The 15341-nt window shown below is 39.3% G+C and overlaps 1 protein-coding gene across 2 annotated transcripts in view; it reads left to right on the top strand.

The window, feature by feature from the left end:
- The first annotated feature begins 7013 nt into the window (after window positions 1-7013).
- DYNC2H1 (dynein cytoplasmic 2 heavy chain 1) overlaps window positions 7014-15341 on the top strand; it is a 408806-nt gene continuing 400478 nt past the window's right edge. For both annotated transcript variants that reach the window (XM_061143196.1, XM_061143187.1), the window contains exons 1-3: window positions 7014-7316; window positions 12559-12729; window positions 13144-13279. In XM_061143196.1, coding sequence (XP_060999179.1) covers window positions 7122-7316; window positions 12559-12729; window positions 13144-13279 — 502 coding nt within the window. In that variant the 5' untranslated portion in view covers window positions 7014-7121. The remainder of the gene's footprint in view (window positions 7317-12558; window positions 12730-13143; window positions 13280-15341) is intronic.

Genomic DNA, 15341 nt, shown 5'->3' with positions numbered 1-15341 from the left:
TGGGGATCTTTTCCCTAACAGCAAAATTCAAGAAAGTTTTAAGCGAAGGGTACACGCATATTCATGAGGGGGCTTTAGTGGAGGAAAATTCAGCTTTGAATTGGGGCAGAGGTTGACAGACAAGCTTTAATTGACTGAAGTCTGGAAGGTCATCATCATTCCATCTTCCACCTCATTACTGGCCTTAGCTTCTGCAGAACTCAAAGCTATATTATTTGTATCCCTTGAGGAACCAGGACCCTGCTCAAGCCTGCATTATTGTGTCTTGACTATTGTGTCTTACTTTCTGCATTCCTTCCCTTAAGATCATTAATTATGTGACATGTTCACGGGCAAGCATTGTGGCCAGGCTTAGATGACAAAATGACTTACAGCAAAATGAGTTCTTCTGTCAGGAAAGCCAGGCCTGGTTCTCTTTCTCCAGGGACCCCCTACCTTATCTACCTTATGGCTCAGACAGTAAAGAATCTACCTGCAAGGCGGGAGACCTGGGTTCAATCCCTGTGTCAGGAAGATCCCCTGCAGAAGGAGATGGCAACCCTCTCCAGGATTCTTGCCTGGGAAATCCTATGGACAGACTGGTGGGCTACAGTCTATGGGTCGCAAAGAGTTGGACACAACTGAATGACTAACATTTTCACTTTCTTTTCTTTAAATTTATCCTAAGCCACCTTGCTGAGTAAATTGATGCTGCTGATGTTTTGATGTTCTATTCTTAGAGCAAAAAGCTGTGATGTTAGAGGGTTATTCTATCATAGAACTTATTTTTAAGAAAGATGCTAGGCTCTGAAGCAGAAAGTTCTGACTTAATTGCATGTTATTTAACAATCATTTTATGTAAATAAATGGAAAATAAAAGACTCAAAATAATAGTTTATGTGAACATTTTTAATTAATAGTTACCATAGTGTAAAACTTCCCTTTCCCTTCAGTGCTTTACATCAGTGGTTATGCATAATTTAAAAATAACATTAAAGGGCATTCAGCTGCAAATCTGAGTAAGACTGTTTCCTTTTAAGCTAGATCATGCACACAGTAAGCATCAAAGCATCTAAAACAAAAATCAGTATCATGTTAAGGAACTGTTGACCGAAACTGTCCACCTTGGCCAGATATGATGATAACTTCTTGCCTGAGCTTTCTCACAACAGGAGGTTCAGATAAAGAATGTGGTACCAACATCGAAAACTAACCAGGAGAATTTGTGAGGGGCTGAAAGGAAGGGGGAGATATCAGTCTAGAATTGTTGTTCAGTTGCTAAATCAGGTATGTCTTATGAAAATAGCTTGAAAGAATTCAGGAGGTGTACAAAGGAGAAGGTAGGAGATGCCAGCCCCATCAGCCTCCCAGAAGCCCTCACACTGGAATCCATCCTGGTTAAGAGATGTGCATGTCACTAGGAAAGACCCTGAGCCAGACCAACTTTGGCAACAAGCGAGGTGATTGGCCAAAGACAGCCTGGAAAGCTAACCCCATTACCTTGAAACCTGAGACTGCAGGCCACACGCGGAGCATCTCTCCTGGGCTCCCTTACCTCATTTGCTCTCTGCCAAGGTGCCCCTTCTCAACAGTCTTTTGCTTTGTCAGTACGTGTGTCTTCACAATTCATTTCTAAGTGTTAGACAAGAACTTAGTCTTGTTCTCTGGAAGTGGTCCTCGTTCCTACAACAATTATAGAGGAACAGATTACCTATGAATGCATTTTAAAAGTTTTTTATACTAAGAAGAGTAAAACAGTATTTTTCACTAGCATACCTCATTACACTGAAAGGCAAAATTAAAAGCCCCATATTTATTAGACAAGTGATTATCATATAATTTGGTATATATGCAACAGGCTTCATTAAGACAGTATTCTGTAAAACAGCTTTACAAGCTCACATACCTACAGGGCAAAGTAGGCTATGTAAATTAAACTGGTCTGGGTGTGTGACTATGGGGTGGGTGAGTGCATGCCCTATCTGCAGTCTGGATGAGTTAGCTTAGCACAGAGCGACAAAGAAGTCAATAACTCAGTTGGTTAAAACAACAAAATGTGTTCGCTTGCTCTCATGAGTTGGTCAAGGGTCAGCTGGGGACCTGGTTCTTTGTCATTAGAATAAATCTATCCAGATTTGACATATCCATCAAAAGTCATAAATGTCATCAAATATCTAGAACATTATTGGTTACTATGGCAGAGGAAAAAGAAGGCATAGTTTATTTTGCTTAGTCAAAGCAATATTTTTTTCCCTTAATTTGAAAGATGTTAGAATGTATGATAGTCACTAGAACTGTTCTCAGATAAATTTTTAGAGCCGCAAGTTTTCTTTCTCCTCAATACCAATAAGATATATTGTCAATTAAAACAATTGTGACTATTCAAGAGAACACTTATAGAAGGTAATTTATAACAAAGTTCAAAAGGTAGAGCAAAAAGTTACCACAAAGTTTACAATTAACTTTCACATTTAATTTTTAATATGTAATGAAGCACTAGCATTCAAATAAATAGTATTTAACATCTGATAGAAGCCTCAAACTATCTAAATTATTTAATCACAGTGTCTGCATTTTCTCATAGTGAAATCCAAAAGTATTATCTGCAAGGAGTTCCAAACTTTGACTCTGTTCTCCAAATGCCAGCTTTTGATTGCTTCTGTCAGTGAAGACTGGGAAAAATCAACTCCACATCATCACATTTCTTCCTATTCCCCCACCATGCCCAGGATTCATTGGGGGAGTGGAGGTAGACAGAAGTGCAGATGAAAGAGTAAACTTCAGTTATATGTATGACCCAATAAATACTAACTCCTTCACTCACAGGGCTCCTTCCTCTTACCCCCTATATTTTGCACAAATCAAGGCTGGGACACTAAAATGTTCTTCTTCTCCTTGTACTCAAAGGAAAAAATACCAGTTTCATTTAAGAATGTCTTCAATGATAGGGTAAATAATTTAATCAGATCTCAAATCTTGAGTTCAAGTCAGTTTAATGTTCTGATGGATGAAATACCAAAAGCACTTATGCTGAATACAAGTGTTTGCCTTAAGGAAAAGGGAAACAAACAAACAAGCAAACAGGAACTTGTGTGACTGTCTGAGTTTTGATCAAAACTAGCAGCTTTTATCACTGAAGACAATTTTTACTTGAATAGATGACAAACTATTACTATCAAGACTTGGGTGTTTGGTAGACATATTTTTCCTCAAAAATGAATGAAATAAGTCTATCATTTCAAGGAAAAAATGAACAATATTTGTTGGCAATGATAAAATTCAGGCTTTCATTAAAAAATTAGAATTTTGGAAAACTTAAATTCTCTACTACTGCAAGCTTGACAACCTCTCCGTAGACAGACTTTTTCTTATGGTATCAGTGGTTTATTAATGAATGTGATTTTATAATATTGTATAATAAAATATATCAACATTTGGAAGATCTACATAGCTCGAATGTTTTCCAAATGACCAATACATGAAGTTACAAAATTATGTACAGGCAAAATATTCATTCAGAGTACAAGATAACCAACGGGTTTTAATGTAACTGAGTATGAAATCAACCATGTTGATTGATATGGTTTCAGATTCCAAATTGCAACTGTCCTTCAAGAAACTGCTGTTTGTGAGGAATTCTCTGGTGGTCCAGTCATTAAGACTCTGTGCTTCCACTGCTGGGGGCGTAGGTGTTACCCCTGGTGTGGTAATTAAGGTCCCACAGACCATGCAGCATAGCCAAAATAAGCACTCGCAGACACATGGAAAGAAAGAAACTACCATTTGTGGAATTTTGGTTTAGTAACACAGAAGATTATTCACAGCTATCTGAAAAGACTATAAAGCTCTTCCTGCTTTCCAGCCACACATATTTCTGTTTTCTAAGTACATGTATGTAGTTTTCTCCACATACTTCAACCAAAACAACATATTGCAAGGGATGGATGCAGTAGTAGATAGAAAATCTATTAAATAACTGCCTCCTACTAAGGCATATACTAAAGAAATTTGCGGAAATGTAAAACAATACCACTCTTCTGACCAAATTTATTTTTATATTGGGAATTATAATTATTTTCATTAACATATGTTAGTTATGTTAACAAGTCATGTTAACTTATTACTTTTATATTTAAAAATATTTATTTATTTAGGTGCGTCAGATCCTAGTTGCAGCACGCGAGCTCTTTTGTTGAGATCTGAGGGCTTCTCTCTGGCGTGGCTTTCAGGCTCCAGAGCACTTAGCCTCAGTAGCTGCCCTGTCTGAGCTGGGTGCCCCAGGGCACATGGGAAATTCGTTCCCTGACCAGGGACTGAATCTGTGTCCCCTGCGTTGCAAAGTGAATTCTTAACCACTGGACCACCAGTAAAGTCCCGCTTCATATTTTTAATTGGATGAATAAATACATATTTTAGAATCGGTCTCACTTTAAATGACTACTATAGTAAATTTTTATAGAAATAATGCACAGAAACAAATTTTTTCTAAAGGCCTCAATACATTTTTAATGTATAAAGAAGTCCTGAGACCAACAGTTTTGAGAAATGCAAATATTTAAAAAAATTGGAATCCTTGGTTCAGAAAGATTTTGGCCCCTGACCTCTGGCTTACATTGTTTGAATGTCACCTGCTGGCTAACTTCTAAATCAATGCTCCACACTAACTTTTTTTTAAACAGCACCCTATGGCTGATATCAATTACTCTTTAGTTGTGTGTGTGCGCTAAGTCCTGTCCGACTCTTTGCAGCCCTGGACTGTAGCCCTCAGCCCATGGGATTCTCCATGCGAGAACACTGGAGTGAGTTGCCCTGCCTTCCTCCAGGGGATCTTCCCAACCCAGGGATTATCTCTTATTCCTTCTGCATTGGCAGCCAGATTCTTTACCATTAGCTGCACCTGGGAAGCCCCACTCTTCAGTTAGTGTGGCCTAAATTGCCTATTAAAAAATAGGCCCACACTACATAATACAAAATAGTTCAAACACAATAAAGATTATTCCTTGCTTAACAATTGCTGGCTCTACTCCGCACTGACGCAGGAGCTCTGTTTCTTTTTCATGGTTCAGCCATTTCTCGTTGCTATGTTAGCTCCATCCAGCTGGCAAAGGGTAAAAGTATAGTTACTTCTTTGAATCTTAGCCTTGGAAGTGGCACAGGTTACTTCTGCCTACATTTCATTTGTGAGAATTAGGTAACGGCCACACCTGGAATGTAAATGCTTCTTAGCTGTGAAAGGGGAGACATGATGTTAGCGGCTAACCTGCTGTCTACCACTGTGATAGAGTGTCTGGAGACTGAGTCAATATGATTCAGCATAAATCTTCATTCTGTAATTTACTATCTGTGAGATTCTTTGTTCAAGCTTCATGAGTCCAGGGACATTGTCTTATTTTCCACTCTAGGCCTAAGTCTGGGTAAACAGCTGTGAACAAGATACACAACATCCCTACCCTCGTTGGGTTTACATGACAGCTGGACATCTAGGTTAATATGTTTTTTGTTTTTTTTTGACATCTGGGTTAAAATGGATTGAAATACTCAAATTTCATATCTTGCGGAAGTCCAAAGCCTATCAAGATTTTAAATATTTCTGGGAGGATGAGATTCTCATGATCTCAACAGCTTTCTAAACTCATGTCCCTACATGTATTGCCTTTTCATTCATTTTTATTCACATTGCCAAGGATACTTGATACAGACATTTTATACATTTCCACCAAAATAACTCATCCAGACTAAGCATTTGTGAATTATGGAAGCTTTCCTCAAGATCCTGGGAAGGGTCATTATACCCATCGCAGAGCAACAATTTCTGTATCCATATTAGCCATTTTTGTTTCAAAGGCCTTTTTGGCTACCCAGTCATCATGGGTTCCTATTTGGAGTCGCCAGCATTCTACCTCACTGACTCCTCTCCCACTTTTCGAACTGTTTTGTAAGAATCTGAGCTCATTTCCTTTTATAATTTAAAGAACTTCAGCTTTCTTTAGTTTCCATTCCCAGAGCTCCATCAAGATGCTCAGTAGATAAAATGACCTTCTTTCTAATTCTAAAAGAATACAGTTGTGATTATTGGGTACAAATAAAAAATTAGTGTCCTTTTCCCTGGGTAATGGCTCAAATCAGGGCTGAGATGACTGAGTACACCAAAAGCCCTTATGGCAGAGACTGTGGCCTCCAAGGCCTAGATCCTTACTTGGCATATAGGAGCATGTGGTAAACATCTTTAAAAGATAAGTATTGAATTCAGAGTCTTTGATGAATATTGAGATAAATGGCAGTTTAGTAGTTTGTAGTGATGCCACGGAGTAGAAAATGAAGTCCAATTTCACTTCTGTATTTCTTCAGTATTTCCTTGTGCTTGTTATAAAACAAATTAACAAGTATCATAGGCTGTTTTGGTTATTTTACAAATATGGCTCTGTGTTCCGATGATGATTCTGATGAAAAAACTGGTTAAATTTTTCTGAAATTAATAATAGGATGACAAAATTAATGGTGGGAAATTAGCATAGAAATGAGCAGAAGTAAATTAACGTTGTAATGAACTCCTATTCTTTACCCGACCTTTTAAAAAAAATGATTCTCTTTAAAAAGCGATGCTTAAATAATAATCTCTTAAAATCCTCACTACAACCTAGATAGTATTCCCCCAGTTTACAGATGTGGAACTTGACGCTGACAGAATGGTTTGCTAATGAGTGCAGGAGAAAAGGGCGCACCAGAACTCCTTTAGCCTTCCTAAATCCACGCCATCCTGTTTCACTTGAAGACTAGCTGCATATCTCCTAATAATGCGTCATAAGGAGTCTGTAGAAAGCGCTAAAGGAGGACTTCGCCACCTGACCCACACTTGCCAGAATCCCCTGCGATCGATGATGGCGGCGAGCAGCTAAGGAGCGCCGAGATGGTAGATCGGCCCGAGAGCTGGGCGTGCGCATGCCCGAGGTGGTAACACCGCCTCGCGCGGGCGTGTGCGCCGTCGCCATAGCGACTGCCCCTGGCAACCGCGAAGCCCTGCAGGCCACGGGCGAGCTTGCGGCTGGGGCCGTCTGCGCCTCCTTTCGCGTTCCTCCCGCCCGCTTTCTCTGTCGTTCGCTCTTGCCGCCCGCCCTCCCCAGTCGGTCCTCCTCTCCGGAGTCATGGCCGGCGGGGCCGGGGACGTGCGGAAGCTCTTCATTGTCGCCACTACTCGGAACTACTTCGGGCTGGTGTCGGAATCCTGGGACCACGCGCTGCTGGGCAACGGCCCCGAAATCAACAACTTTTTGGACGACGGGAACCAGATGCTCCTCAGAGTGCAGCGATCCGACGCCGGCATCGATTTCTCCAACGTGGTATGCCTGCCTGCACCCCGCCCCGGCCTGCCTTTCCGTCCCGGGCTCAGCCGGACGGATGCCGGGTCCCTGGGAGCCTCCTGGCTTGGGTCCTCCTCCAGGGCCCGAGGCTGTCCCTTCCGGACGAGCTGCGCGGGCCTCTCGCTTCACTTGGTTTCTAAACTTGCATCCTGCCTGGCCGAAGGAAGCTCCCAGTCCGCTCACCCGCAGAGAACAATTACAATTACAGTCTTTCTAGTTTTTTTTTTTTTTTTTAATAATACATTTACATTATAACCAAAACCACGAAATTTATCTTATTTATTTAAACTTTTTTTCCTTTCTCCCTTTTGAGGTACTTTGGGGGCAAATTCTAGTGTATCTTTTTTTTTTTTGTATTCTGAGTTAAATTTACTCGAGGGAAAGAATAGTTAGGAATTAAAATCTTTTGCGAAATGATGATAGTTTAAATTCTTTTTTGTTGTACAACTTGTGATGTATTGAATTATTAATATTTATTTCATTGCTGCTTCTACTGGCAGGATCGTTTAAGAAATGGGTGCACCTGCATTCAGGAGATACACACAGGGAGGCACTCAGAGTAACATACAGAAAAATTGCCTCACATGTTAAAGGGCCTCAGTAAATGGAGGAAGGTTAACAAATCGTAGTCATATTTTTAAACCTCTTCCTCTGGTGTTCATCCATATCCCCAGGTCTAGCAGAATATTTGATACACAGCAAACATTGACTGCATTTTTGTAGGATCATTGGATTATTCACCCTGTTATGAATCTTTAGTGTTGGATTTGACTCAATGCTATTTAATCACTGTATTTCAAACTCAATATATATAAGGCACTGTCCTTGGTTTAGTAAGTTTACAAAGATGTAAAAAGCATGGATAGTCATAGTTGACAGCTGTAGTCTGCCAAGAGTCTCTGTGCATGGAATCCTCCAGGCAAGAATACTGGAATGGGCTGCCATTCCCTTCTCCAGGGGATCTTCCCAACCCAGGGATCAAACCCGCGCATTGCAGGCAGATTCTTTACTGTCTGAGCCACCAGGAGGCCTGCTCTGATAGGTTAGTATTATATAAGTTAAAATAGGACCCCCTGCTTCTGCCTTCTGGAGCCTCACTCTGGATGACCTAGAATGACATATACTCAACAAATGATAAAATCAAGCACACTGCTGTAAATGCCTCTGAAAGTTTCAATTCATTTCAGTCACTCAGTGTTGTCTAACTATTTGTGACCCCATGGACTGAAGCATGCCAGGCTTGCTTGTCTACCCCCAACTCCTGGAGCCTGCTCAAACTCATGTCCGTTCAGTCGGTGATGCCATCTAACCAACTCATCCTCTGTTGTTCCCTTCTCCTCCTGCTCTCAATCTTTCCCAGCATCAGGGTCTTTTCCAGTGAGTCAGTTCTTCGAATCAGGTGGCCAGAGTATTGGAGTTTCAGCTTCAGCATCAGTCCTTCCAATGAATATTCAGGACTGATTTTCTTTAGGATCTGAAAGTTTAGATAGAGTGAAATGGGAAAACAAGATGAGGGGTTTGGATTTGTAAAAATATATCTTGGGTTGGGTAATGAAAATTGAATCTATAACTTTAATACTTAAGCTAGTAGAGCCCAACAGTGTATTTTTTTATTTTTATTTTTTTTTATTAGTTGGAGGCTAATTACTTCACAACATTTCAGTGGGTTTTGTCATACATTGATATGAATCAGCCATAGATTTACACGTATTCCCCATCCCGATCCCCCCTCCCACCTCCCTCTCCACCCGATTCCTCTGGGTCTTCCCAGTGCACCAGGCCCGAGCACTTGTCTCATGCATCCCACCTGGGCTGGTGATCTGTTTCACCATAGATAGTATACATGCTGTTCTTTTGAAATATCCCACCCTCACATTCTCCCACAGAGTTCAGAAGTCTGTTCTGTATTTCTGTGTCTCTTTTTCTGTTTTGCGTGTAGGGTTATCGTTACCATCTTTCTAAATTCCATATATATGTGTTAGTATGCTGTAATGTGTATTTTATATACAGTGTATATAAAACAGTGTATTTTATATACAGTCATACATCACACTACAGATACTTAGTCATATTTGAAAATGTTTTCCTATATCTTAAGTTGTACTTTAGATGTCTGAGAGTCAGCATGATTTAACAAATTAACAAATATTAATTCACCCACTATGGTCTGGCATTGTCCTGGGTGCTAGGGATAAAGGCATGAATATGTCAGTCTATCTTCAAGGAGGAACATTTGAATGGACAAAAATAGGTTAAACATACCCACACAGATGGAGCTTCCCTTGTGGCTCAGCTGGTAAAGAATCCACCTGCAATGTGAGAGACCTGGTTTCGATCCGTGGGTTGGGAAGATTCCCTGGTGAAGGGAAAGGCTACCCGCTCCAGTATTCTGGCCTGGAGAATTCCATGGATGGTTCCATAGGGTCGCAAAGAGTCGGACACGACTGAGTGACTTTCACTTCACTTCATCCACACAGATATGTAATGTAACATAATTTTGGGTATTGATAAGTGCTGCCAGTAAAAACAGAGCAATGTTAAAGTAGTGATTGGGGCGGGGTGAGGAACTGCATTAAAATAGGGAAGGAGGGAATGCCTGTTTGGATTGGAGCCCTTTGAAATGAGATTTGAATGGTGAATTAGTTGTAGGCAGATATAGGGAGAGGCTTCCCTGGTGGCTCAGAGGAAGCCCCCAATGCTGGAGACCTGGGTTCAATCCCTGGGTTGAGAAGATCCCCTGGAGGAGGGCATGGCAACCCACTCTGGTATTCTTGCCTGGAGAATCCCATGGACAGAGGAGCCTGGAGGGCTGTAGTCCATGGGGTTGCAAAGGGTTGGACAGGACTGAGCCGCCAAGCACAGCACACAGGTTTAGGGAAGGCGTTTTCTAAGAAGAAATGGTAAGTTGCAAGCCTTGAGCTGGTTCTTGTCTTGGTTTCAGGGGGCTGGGAAAAAAAAAATTACACAGTCGTTGCGGAAGTTTAATGAATAACCAAAGGGTGGAAGTTTAAAATACGGACTGAACATTTCGGACCTTGTACACCATTTAGGTTGAAATACCAAGTTGTTAGTAGTCTTAAGCAAGAGAGATGTGATCTGGTTTATGCTGTAGGATAGAAGTTGGCAAATTTTTTTTCTATAATGGGCCAGATAACAAATATTTTGGGCTTGGGCAGACTGTAAGGTCTCTGTCACAATTTGGCCATTGCCGTGAGAAAGCAACCATAGACATAATGTGAATGACTGCATGTGACTGCATTCAGCTTCATTTATGGACACTGATGCTTGAATTTCATATCATGAAATATTATTCTTTTGATTTTTCCAAAAATGTAGAAATAATTTTGAGCTTGTGAACTGTACAAAACAGGCAGAAGGTTGAGGTATGCTGATCCCTGATGGATCCCATGAGGTGATAGAGACATTTTGCAACCTCAGAAAAGAACAAATTACACCTGCCTGCATGCTAAGTGCTTTAGTCATGTCCATCGACACTATGGATGGTAGCCTGCCAGGCTCCTCTGTCCATGGGATTCTCCAGGCAAGAATACTGGAGTGGGTTGCCATTTCCTTCTCCAGGGGACCTTCCTGACCCAGGGATCGATCACATCTCTTACTTCTCCTGCATTAGCAGTCAGGCTCTTTAACACTAGCCCCACCTCGGAAGCACAATTTATACCTTAGTAATTATCAGATTATAGTCAGTTAAGAGTAAATAGCAGTTGCTGATGGTAGGGGAACTGGAGGATTAGGCGAGGAGTGCTCATTCTTGACTCAGGGGAGGGTGAGCAATTGTAACCACCTTACCCTTTCCTTTAACTCTGACTTGGGTTAAAGCAAAGCTCACCATCCTGATGCCTCGCAGCACCTTGGCCAGTGACTATAGTTACTGTTTTCAAAGTATGATATTAAAATATGTATTTTATGAATATTCTTTCTTCAGATAGGTGGGAGTAGAAAAGTTCAAGTGTATGGTCTATTTAATTACTAAGGAATGAATTTTTCAAACTACTTACCTGCAGTCTGCAGTTCTCACTTGCTTGTAATGGGAATAAAATGGTAGTACTAGCGTAGAACTCTAATGTGTGAAAATGAGAGTTTGAGAAAAGCAGTAACACCAAGGAAATGACAGTTCCTTCCTAGTGGCTAAACCGATACAATGGTTAGGATAAAAGTAGCACAAAAGCTCACTCATCTTTAGCGTGTTTCTTCACGCACAGCAGTGAACTTGTTTGAAAGTTTTTTTATGGCATAGACTTCTCTTCCTGGAAAAAGAAGTGAGAACAATTTTGTGAATATGTGTATAATGCAGAAACTTCTTTTGGGTAGTATACTTTACAGCTAATGAACTAGTTGCTATGAACTGGCCTATTTTAAGCATGGTTGGGTTAGTGAATTCCAGTTTAGCTCAGAGAGTTCTAACTTTAAATAATCTAGGTTTATGACAATTTAGTAAGAGAGTTTGATGCTCAAATACTTTACGCAAAAAACATCGGTTCCAGTAAAGATGATTTTAGGAGACAGACAACCTGTTTTTTTTGGTTTAGGTTGTCTGTTTATAAAGAACTTAGTTTTGGGTAAGAGGGTAATTGGGCTTCCCAGGTTGTATTAGTGGTAAAGAACCTGCCAGCCAGTGCAGGAGACGTGAGAGATGCAGATTTGATCCCTGGGCCAGGAAGATGCCCTGGAGGAGGGCATGCCAACCCACTCCAGTGTTATTGCCTGGAGAATTCCATGGATAGAGGAGCCTGGCGGGTTGCAGTTCATAGGGTCCCAAAGAGTTGGACATGACTGAAGTGACTTGGCACGCACGCAAGAGGGTAATATATGTCTTTGTTACAGAGTTTCTGGGGTAGGGTGGAAAATCATACTACTCACCAGTATGTACCTGGGACACACAGCTTTGATTTGTAGTTTTAGTGAATCTGGCTGGAGTGGAGTAGTTAGCAGTGTATGTCAACAATATTTATGTAGTGCTTTTGTTTATAGTCACATCAATTATCAAAGTAGCTTTAGGATACAATCACCTGTAAGTGGGGATACAATTTTCAAACCCAGGTTTTCTTACGGAGCAAAGACAGATTGGTTGTGATATACTATAATTATTTCTAAAGTATACTTTTACCAAGGGGTAAAATTATAGATACAGCATTTTAGCGTAATATATTCAAATATTAACTTTATGAAAATAACATTACAAATCATTTGTTTATCACTTTAGATTGATTTTGCTGACACAAAAGATAAAGTGCTGGTGTTTTTCAAGCTGCGACCTGAAGTAATTACTGATCAAAATCTACATAATAATATTCTTGTTTCATCTATGTTAGAATCACCTATTAATTCCCTTTACCACGCTGTCCGGCAAGTATTTGCACCAATGTTATTAAAGGTGAGTAAATTAAAGTAGCTTGTATGATTGTTGATTTTAGCCTAAGTCTTTGGATAAATGCTTTCATACACACAAATATAAATATTTATTATTTTCTTTATTGGTAATATTAGTATTTTAGTTTATAAATTAAAATATTTTTTCTTTTTAATTAAAAAAATATAATGTAAGCTTTGTTGACAAATAGAGAAATTGGAAAAAGATGTAAAATGCCATCCATCCTTAAATTGTGATAGTAAATGACCTTTATAAAGTTTTAACTGTTGAAAAGACTTTTATCCTTCTCTTAAGAGATGGAGGTAGTGCCAGGCTTTGTGTGAAACAGGTACATTTGGACTTAGTTTTTGACAAGGTTTGAGGACGCTTGTTTGTCAAGATATTGATCATCATGTGCTCTTGTCTGATTTTATTTAGGATCAGGAATGGAGCAGAAACTTTGATCCCAAACTTCAAAACCTTTTGAGTGAACTAGAAGCTGGTTTGGGCATAGTTCTACGAAGATCAGATACTAACTTATCAAAACTGAAATTTAAGGAAGATGACACACGAGGTATTTAGCCATAATTTTATCAAAGAAAGTCAAAACCATTGCCTTATTAGTACATAGTAAATTAATATATTTTTCAAATATTTCTTTGCACCTTTGGATCCTCTCTGAGCTTGAGCTGATTTTAAATGTATAGATTTACGTATGGATTTGGAGAAGGGGGAAGTGTAATCTTTTTTAAGGTGCAGTTTATGGAAATAATATAGTTGATTCTCATTGTTTTCAGTAGTTCTGTTTTATTAAGTCGCTGTGAGCACTGAATTAGCAGATACTGAAACATTGTGCCTAGGATCCTGTGAGCCCTTGGGCGTAACATTTTCACCAGCTATTCAACATATAACCTTATGTTAGGTGTGTTTTTTTAGACACATTATTTGATATATATTGTTGATGAATTATCATTGAGCTCATGGGCAACAGCACTGTAACTCATGCCTGTATGAAGCTTATCTAACAGAATTATGTTCTCTCTAAGGCACGTCACAGTGTTCTAGTGCTAGGATCAGGAGACAGCACTTCTTAACTGTGTTGGGGTCAATTTAAATAGCAAAATCACCAACAAAAAGCACAAAGTGTGAAACGTGATGCTACTTAGACTACGAAAAAGACATTTATTTACAGTAGGAGATAGAAAAAAGACAAGCAGTGTTGCTTTGTTCAACCTTAGCTGGGAACATATGTGTTGGGCAACTAAAATTTCTCACAGCTCTGTGTGTCTGCAAATGACCATGAGTGCTCTGAGAGTATTGACTTTGGATATGTATAAATGTTAATGAGTAGGTGACTTCATAAATCCAGAATCTGTGAGTAATGAGGATTGATACTAATTGTATATTTGCAAAGATAAGCCAGTGACTGTTATTTTAAAATGTATTTTTTTCTGAAGCTGATTATAATTTTGTGGCCATAGATAAATTATTTCCTAAGAACAATTAAGATGAAATTCATGACATACAGAAATCATTGGTTTAAAATAGTAGATTAAAAAAAAATAGTAGATCTAGACCAGCCCAGGAGGGATGCACGAGACAAGTGCTCCGGCCTGGTGCACTGGGAAGACCCGGAGGAATCGGGTGGAGAGGGAGGTGGGAGGGGGGATCGGGATTGGGAATACATGTAAATCCATGGCTGATTCATATCAATGTATGACAAAACCCACTGGAAAAAAAAAATAATAATAATAAAAAAAAAAATTAAAAAAAAAAAATTCTCTAACAAAATACAAAAAAAAAAAAAAAAAAAATAGTAGATCTAGTTTTATAGTTTGCTTGAATAGTAAAATAAATCCTTTCTAAATCCTTTCTGAATCTCATACAACCAGAAAGATTAGTGAATTTATTTCCAGCATGTGATTAGGCAATGAGAGATTGTCCATTTCATTAGGAAACTTAAATGCAAATTTGAAAGAAAACTGTTTTAATTTGCTTGTTTTTTTCTTCCAGTTTTATTGAGATATGATTGACATACAACAGTGTATAAGTTTAAGGTGTATAGTATAACGATTTGACTTAAATACTTCAAACAATGATTATCACATAAGTTTAGTGAATATCCATCACCTCATATGGATACAAAATTAAAGGAATAGGAAAAAGTCTTTTTCTTGTGATGAGAACTCTTAGGATTTACTTGCTATCTTAACTCTTTCATGTATAACATATCAGTGCTAATTAATATTTATCATGTTGTATCTTCCTTGATGGCTCATTGGTATAGAATCTGCCTGCCAGTGCAGGAGACATGGGTTCTATCCCTGGTCTGGGAACATATCTTAGAGAATGGAATAGCAACCCACTTCCGTATTCTTGCCAGGAGAACCTCATGGACAGAGGAGCCTGAGGACTATAGTCCATGGGTTTGCGAACAGTCAGACATGACTAAGTGACTGAACAACAACAAAACAGCATTGCATCCCTACTAATTTATCTTTTGAAAGTTGTACCTTTTAACCACCTTCATTCAATTCACTGTGATGATCACTATGATGAGTCTGGTTATAATATGTCACCATGGAAAGATAGTGCATATTTCTTAACTATATTCCCTACAGGGTACATTTGATACC

The sequence above is a fragment of the Dama dama genome, chromosome 1 (genome assembly GCF_033118175.1).
Source record: "Dama dama isolate Ldn47 chromosome 1, ASM3311817v1, whole genome shotgun sequence".
Taxonomy (NCBI): domain Eukaryota; kingdom Metazoa; phylum Chordata; class Mammalia; order Artiodactyla; family Cervidae; genus Dama; species Dama dama.
The sequence above is the reverse complement of the archived record's forward strand: the minus strand, read 5'-3'. Positions and strand labels throughout refer to the sequence as shown.